We start from the raw sequence: 8,566 nt of genomic DNA on the forward strand, positions 1-8,566 counted from the left end.
TCGTTGCCTTTTACGCCACTAATTATCGACATAAAAAGTTCGTCGTCAAAGTTTGTTTTTAGTTTTATAATAAGGTTATTACAGTTTTATTTCTAAATCTCTGTGAGCTGCATTAAATGATTTTATAATATATCACTTCTGTCCTCTACGGTTTTGTTACTACATAACAAAATAGAAATTAACCAGCAAATACCATCTAAAGTACCTGTACACCACCCTGCCGAAACACATTACCACAGGACTGGAAATGTACTCTGATGGTTCAAAGCATAAATATATGAACAATAGGATGTACCTTTCTGGTTTGTCACAGACAATTAATTGTAAACAATTTTTCAAAAAAAGTTAAAAGAGAAAAACAACTTTAAAGTTTCTTTTTTTAATATTCTAAACACAAAATCATAAAAAAATTTCAGGAGCATCTTCAATTGCATTTACAGTTTCATAGTTTTTGATTTAAAAAATGAAACTTGAAAATTTTTTTACAGAATCATCTTTTACACATTTCGATAGCTCTACATAATTCCTCTTCAGATTTACTAATTTAGATTTGGGTTAAGAAATTAGCTCTTGTAGTTTTATTACTAAATAATAATTTATTTTTTTAAAGAAAAGACAATTGGTGAAAACACAACCTAATATTGATATTAATATTTGTAATGAAAAATTCACTCACTGTGAAAAAATTTAAGTTATATTAAGTAAATAAGATTCAGAAGTAGCCTGTCTTTTATCGTTAGGTTAGTATTAATAATCAATTAAAATTTATACTTTTTTAAAGTTTTCAATTTCTGCAGATTAGCATGAAGTTGTTATTAAATGTAGTTTTTAGGTCAATTTGTTAAGATACATAAAATAACTTGTGTATCACACTTTGACAACCGGGATATACATATGTCTCACAAAAAAAAGACCAATAATATTTAAACAATTTTAAAATCTATTGAGTACTGACATATTGATTCAAAGTCTCTCATAATATGATTGCATCTAAGTATGAGTCCCGCAGTGGACTGATCGTTAAGACACGGTTCCCAGCAGATCACCGAAGTCAAGCATCACTGGCTACCGTCAGTGTGCGGGTGGGTGACCACTTGGATCAGTCTGCGTACGGACCGAGGGTGTGCGGTATTGGTCCTCGTTAAACTGTGCTACCGTTAAGTGCTCGACTTCGCGCGCAGGTCGTCGGGCTACCGAAGCGGGGGTGCCATCCCCTCCGCAGAGGATCAAAATTGTGATGGCATGTCTTCGGATCATCCTCCGGGATGTTTCCCAGACCGTCGCCAATAGCCCATTGTGCAGCTCTAGACGACGAAAACAACAACAACAACAAAGCATCTAAGTTTGACTAACTTCAAAATGTCTGTTTAATGCAATTTTATTCAATGCAAAAAATCCAGTTTCAAAAATAAAAAAATTCAGTTAAAAAGTAAATTAGTTAAAAATTTTACTTGTCTGAATAATGACTAGTAATATTGAATTAAAGTCTTTACATAATTAAGAGTTATTCATAGAGTTTAAATGTTATAACATAGCGTTGAGCATTTACATTTAAGAAATAGTTTGAAAACAAAACTTTGTTTTATATTTTAAAGTGTTTAATTTGAAATGAACTGAGAGTTTTAAAACACTAACATCATACTTGAAAATATTTTCCGTTAAAGAGCTTGATGGTAATAATAATACTTATGCAACTTATGGCGAATAAAGATTCACTCATCTAGCAATTAAATAAATATGAATTCTTAAACAAACGAAAAGTTTTATCTACACGTGTTTTCAAAGTAGGTCATGATGATCATTTTTTAAAAATAAACATACATTATGGTTGATTATTTAAGAATACACCTTATATGTAGTACAGGAGTATACAAAATTTTGAAATTTCAAAAAGTCAGTATATTATGTAACGGAAAAGTAATAAAATTGCATTTTGTTTTTCAAAAATTTTTACAAAAATGCCTGTTAACGTAGTATATAAATATGTTTTAACACTTCCTTAATTTGTGTCATACTTATTCGTTAAATACGAAAAAGACCATTGTGTGTTTCCGAGTAGGCGGTTTCTCCATGCAAACGAGAACCTCGCTGAACGTGTGGTTTTATCGGCCAGCCGAGGATGTCGTTTTTGCACGCATACACACTTCGACTCGGCTCTTTATACACAGTGCTGATAAAAAGTGCAAACCGAGCACAAAATTAGATTTTAGCTAAAAAAATTTCTGGGACCATTTCAAGAGGCTCCTGAGTTTGAAAATATCATTATCTATCCGAGGATGGTCTCGGTTGGCTAGAGGAACTCGTTTAGTGGGTGTTATTGACTGTGTACGTCCTCTATTGCCGGTGCTTGTCAACACACATACACACACACGTACGCACGCACACCCACACCCATATATGGGTATGTATATAATATGGGGAATATAAACATGGGTGTGTTCAAAACATAACAGATATGATTTCACGCTGTGGTGAACAGAATCAAATCCCTCTGGAACGCTTAAATATTCTTCGTTCCATGATCGATTTTCTTCGCTCCAGAATTTCAGGAGCGAAATATATAAAAAATAATCTACTCCATCATAAATTAAGAAGTTTTCATAATATCCAAGTTTAATTTTCAAAGCTTACTGCTCAATATAAAATTTTAAAAATTAAGTTGAATAAAAATATGCATTACGACGTCTTCCCCACTGATCCTTCCTTCTTTTTAAAATAATCAATTTGCATCAGCTTAAACAATAATTACAATCAAGTAACTGTTTCTTCATAAGCTACATCCAAACATTTCAAATTTTTTAATCATGTTTTTAATCAGGTTTTTAATTTTTACACCAACAACAAAATGCAGCCACTCAAACTGTATTCCTTTTTTTTATATACTTATATTCAGTCGGATTTGCATTTTGCATGAATATAATCATGGGTTATTTTTTGATTTACAACTAATAATGATCATGGGTTTTCATAATATGCTTTTAGCAGCACTAATTAATTTTATTAAATTTATTTTAATAAAACTATATTAAAAAACTAAATATATTTTATTAAATTACTTCTTAAATTTTATTTTTCAAATAATACACTATAAGTACACGATATTAAAATTTAATTAGTAAATTAATCATTAGTGTCTGATTTACTATGATTTGATTTTTTGTTCAATTCTATTCTTTTATATGCCAACCATAATTTTAAATAGTAAATTCGGATATAGGAGTACAGAACGAACTTGTAAACACTAGATGTAGAAATGATTACTAAGCAAAAACCACTTGAATAAGCTATTGGGTGTTATTTTGAAAGCCACAAAATAAAACTCTTTCAGAAAAATCCGTAACTTGCTTCAATTAGTTTGCATGATATTCTCGGTGATTGATCGTCAAAATATTTGAAAACTTTAACGCTATACATATCAACACTTAATATACCTATTTCTATCATAGCCAGTCAAATGACCGGACTTTATCTTTCTTGATTGAATGCATGACATATGGCTGTTAGGAAGGAAATAAACTAAAAAAACTGTATATTGCCAATTGTATATTGCCAATTTTTATTACAAATTTTATTTTTATTACATTTGAAAATTGTATATTGCCAATTTTTATTACAAACACAAAGAATAAGAATTTTTAATTCATTGCTCAACGCATTTTTTACATATACAGGGTGTTTCCATTGTGCATTTTCCGCAAACATATTTCTTCTAATTATTGTTGTTTCTATAATTCTTATAATTATTATTATTATAAGTATATATATAAAAATTATAATTCTTATAATTATTCTTATGATTAATATTATTTATTCTAAGAACTTGTGCTGTCTTGATTGTTTCCACATTATTCTGGGTAAAAAACTAACAGTTTGTTAGAAATGAAGTTAAGCTATCAGAATAAGATATAAGCTACTTAACAAAACATTTAGTTTTTGTCACTTTTTCACTTTTGTCACTTTAAAATTTGAATTCACAGTTATTCTGATTGAACTAACTACGCAACAGTCTCGGCAGAAATGTGCAACTAATCGAATGCAATATGTTGAACACGCATTACATCCTAATTTCTGATCCAATAACGCTTATAAAGCAATAAATTGTTCTCCCAGTCAAATGACCGGTTGTGGTAGAGATAGGTATACGACAAGTATTGTTCGAAACAAACGAAATACAAAAAAAAAAAAATTTAAAAAGAAAAAAAAGAATATTAACTGTAATTGTTAAAAAAAGTCATGAAGTCAAATGTACAAAAATGATAAGATGATAAGCGCATTTCCATACAAAAGTAAACTGTCTTAAACGGTTATTTGAAGTAATTGTTTTGATCTGGTTGTATAGATAATTAATTTATAAATCAGAAACATGTATGTGATTGAGTTTTTTAAAAATAATTTTGAAGAAAGTATGCCAAAAATTGAAAACTGAAGTTCGATTATTTTTTTTTTCTTGAAAGGAAAGATTTCTACACTACTTAAATAATATTCATGCATTTTAAAAATACCTTTTTCATAAAAGTTTTCTTGGAAACTCTTTAGTAAGATTAATAATTTTAATGTAATAATTTAAAACTGCTTACTTCATTAATATTCTGTAGAGAACCATAAAGCCCCTTAACGCCTCCGTAATTATGAAGCATGCACCATATAAAAGGTTGGCCATAGTAAGATTTTAATCTGTTATATTGGGGATACAGCTCTGATTGCAAATCTAAAATTATCATTTTCCCCTAAAAAAAAAATAGTAAAATAAACAATGTTACTTAAAATCAATAATATAACTATATTAAATTTGTTTAATTGGTTAAAATTGAAAAGGCTAAATGATATGTTATCACTTCTTGAACTTACAAACTTGAAAAGTAGAAGAATTGTTTTTTTTTAGTAATTTCTAATACTGGAACTTAAAAATGCGCTAAAATGTTTCAATAGAAATTTCAAGTTTCAACGGATTTCATTATTCTACAGGTCAGCTGTTTCAATACGTTATTCGTGTAAAATTCATTCAGAATTGGATTTTTTGCCTAAACAACTTATTGATTTAATCCAACTAAGCCCAGTTAAATAGTAAGTATAAACACACTACAGACTACATCGTTAGAAATTTTTCTAAAAAAAAGCTAAATAACAATTTATTTAATTGTTATTTTACCATATTCAATCAGGGCAGTCAAATGCCTATAAAAAAAGATGATATTTAAATTGCTAATTGTGAGAAAAATCATTTATTGACTGTTTTCTACAAAATACAATTAGACAATCAGAATTTTAACCCAGCCAACTCGACCCACATCCGATGAAAATCGACCTCACGTTCTTCAGATACTGTAAACTAAACTATGTGATAAGAATTCTCATATTTATTTTTCATAATCGGATGCCTAATACAATAATGGATGCCAAATTATCTTTAAGTAATTGGTGTGCTGTGACCACCTTATGAAATCACATACTTTAGCCGAGAGGGCTAATTTGTCTATCTCATGACAATTAGAACAGGGGTTGGAATTCCAGCGTCGACACCAAAATATTTCCTCCATTCTTTCAACACAGGAGGAGTTTCCAGTGACCTACACTCCTCAATCCGTGGTCCTGGACAAATAGAATATGAAACTCTCGAAAGTTTAGATGGCAGCACCATTAGTTGTTTTAAACACAAAAGTCTGGTATTTCTCATCTCTCACAATAGGTGTCACCACTAGATGAACTACTTAAGCCATATTTCACGGTCCACTTCACAAAACACCTTTCAACCACAACCTAACTTCAATGTTCAATTAAATTTCCTTCTTACGAATTTTAAATGGATGCAAATCCATTTAGTTTTGCACTCACGGCTTTTTAAGCTGCCAGTTGTGGACGGTATCAAACCCATGAAAGTAAAAAAAATTTCCTAACCGTAAACTTTACGGTTAATAGGATGGGCAGGCTGCTGTCGGTTATTTTATGATAATCTTGGAATAGAAATCTAACAGTGTTACAAAATGCCACCTGTATATTTTCCTTAAATTGTAATTATAGAAAATATACCTTTCAAATAGGTCAAAGTAAGAATTCTTTGACCTAGTTAAGATTATTTGAACTTCTTAAAACTGGCTGTTTCATGGTGTCATCAACAAAAGCTATAAATGGACAGATAGTGTCTACCCGTCAAATTTTCTAACAACAACTCAAATATAAACAGGATCTGCACAATATCACGGCTATAAATGACAAAAGGCGGTGACAAAAAATGAAAGCGAGAAAGTAGACGATTGACAACTCTACAAATTACGGAATTTAAAGAGTACTTAAAGTTCTCAGTCAACGTAGTATCGAATTATAAATGAAGTTTATGTTCCCAATGAAGTTCCCATAACAAAGCAATACCTCTGGGGGTACTGGATTGGAGATCGATCGTTCTCTAATTCAGGTCAAAATTACGATCTGTGGATGAATGAATGGATGTATGAATGGATGTATGAATGGGTCCACCTTATAAACAGATGTGACGTATGGTGAGGCAGAAGTCGAATTCTTGGCCATAGATGGCGCCACTGAGAAACAGAATCGACCACTCTGCCTTAAATTTGCTCGGTTTCACCAAGCAGGCTTGTCCGTGTGGCAAGTGGCATGAGAGCAAACCAACAGATCATAAATGAAGTTGAAATATAAATACAAACAAATTTTAGAAAGTTTTCATTTAAATATAAATTACAACTACTTTTTCTATAGCAACTTTTTATTATAGCATTGTATTAAAACACCAAAGAATACTGGTCATCTCGATTGTAAAACTATAAAATTTAACTTTAACAACAGATATTACTGGGCAAAATCAGGGTTATTCATTAATATCATTTCATCTCATGAGGCAATTATAAATAACAAAGTCGGATACAAAGCCTTATAAAAACTCTCTTTGATAAATTAGACAAATGGGTTTTAGTTGCTTGGATATGATTTTTGGATTCTTAATATTTAACCTGACGAAACCAACAATGGGTTATATGAAGATTTCCATTTGAATCGAAGAATGCTCCCTTCAAAGAACAATACGCTTCACTAAACATAAAGTTAAATTTACAGCTAATTATTTCGACGATTATTTCTTTTTTTTCCCTTTTCTAACAGTTTTGAAGACCCTTTAAATTATCTGAAAAGAATTTTTGATTTAGTTGGATTTGAAAACTTAATTATTGTTAAAAGTTATTAAATGTTCTCTTTTGCAATTTTTATGTAATGAAATTTCTCTCTTTAACTTTTCTGAGGTTCAATAAATGCGTACAATAAGCTTATTAATAATTAAGCAAAAATAACAAACCCTTTAAACAATCTCCTCCTGTCGTCCGATGTCAAGAAGAACTTGGAAATGTAAAAATATGCTTTGATTTGTAAACCTGTTACAAAAATATTTAATCCTGAAATCTCTTGTCTTAAGGGTTGGGCTTAAAATTACAAGGATACGGTTTTGAGCAATGATACTTGTAAATTAAATAAGCTGTTCAATGTCGGTTATAAAATAAAACAAAATGATTTCTTTAAAAATATCATTTCTAAATAAAGTCTAAGAACTTTTCTTTCGTATGAGCTCAATTTTTTATTTATTTATTTATTTACTTTGTATGTTCTCAAGTTATAAAGAACCTCCAAAAAAATAATTTTCTACCGAGTTGTCTAGGAATGCTATTATGAAACGAGTCAGGAATCTTTGTGTTAAATTAAGCTTTTGGATGGGAGGATTTCCACTACCAATTCCCTTCAGACAGGACTTTTTTTGAGAATTATATTAAAGCAATTTTCTTATTTCTGATTTTGTTTTGTTTTGTAAGTGTTCTTGAAACTTTCTCAAATTCATTGTCATGAAATATTACACATCACACAGCGAAGTTATACTTAAATGGAAAAATTAACGCTGTCAAACTCTGGCGAATCATTATAGAGGAAAATTAGGTCAAAAATACGAAAAAATTCATCGTTAGCAATTGATTCATTAATAATTCGTATTGAACGAACTTTTTATTACTAAAATATTTACAAAAATAAAGAAAAAATGTTAACTTAATTACCTGCGGAATAGCTCGTAAAAATGCACGTGATTGTCGATCTTGCCATGTTTCTGGATCAGAGTAAAACATCCAGCCTTGTGTCAACCTAATAGTATAGAACTGAATTAATTACTATAGGTTGACTCATAAAGATATATATATATATATATATATATACAGTACCGCTCAAAAGTATCAGTACACCTAGAAACTTATAAAAAAAATGGTAAAATTCAAAGTATCATAACTTCTTTAAAAATGATCAAAAATGCTTCTGCTTTAGCTCATTTTGAAGCTTAAAATCTCTACTTTTATGTACTTGAATTGTTTTTAATTAATATATTTTGCAACCATGTACAATTACACTCTAAACAATCATAGAAAATTGTATTAATTTTTTGTGAAGTTTGACGCGATGTACGGGCACAAAGGGGTTAGATATTGTTAATTTTTATTATACCATTGAAAAATTTGGACTTTTAGCTTTCATTTAAAAAAAAATTCCAAAAAAACATGTTTTTTGACGAAGTTATTGTCAAATA

The 8,566-nt window shown here is 29.9% G+C and overlaps 1 protein-coding gene across 4 annotated transcripts in view; it reads right to left on the reverse strand.

The window, feature by feature from the left end:
- The window catches only part of LOC107453005 (N-acetyl-alpha-glucosaminidase), an 80,672-nt gene that overhangs the window by 31,509 nt on the left and 40,597 nt on the right, over positions 1-8,566 (reverse strand). For all 4 annotated transcript variants that reach the window (XR_011638300.1, XM_071187956.1, XM_016069664.3 and 1 more), the window contains 2 exons: positions 8,046-8,130; positions 4,578-4,727 (listed from right to left, as the gene is read on the reverse strand). Coding sequence is in view for 3 of the 4 variants with exons in the window: in XM_071187956.1 (XP_071044057.1) it covers positions 4,578-4,727; positions 8,046-8,130 (235 nt within the window). In the remaining variant the exon portion in view is untranslated. The remainder of the gene's footprint in view (positions 1-4,577; positions 4,728-8,045; positions 8,131-8,566) is intronic.

This window comes from Parasteatoda tepidariorum, chromosome X1 (genome assembly GCF_043381705.1).
Source record: "Parasteatoda tepidariorum isolate YZ-2023 chromosome X1, CAS_Ptep_4.0, whole genome shotgun sequence".
NCBI classification, from domain to species: Eukaryota; Metazoa; Arthropoda; class Arachnida; order Araneae; family Theridiidae; genus Parasteatoda; species Parasteatoda tepidariorum.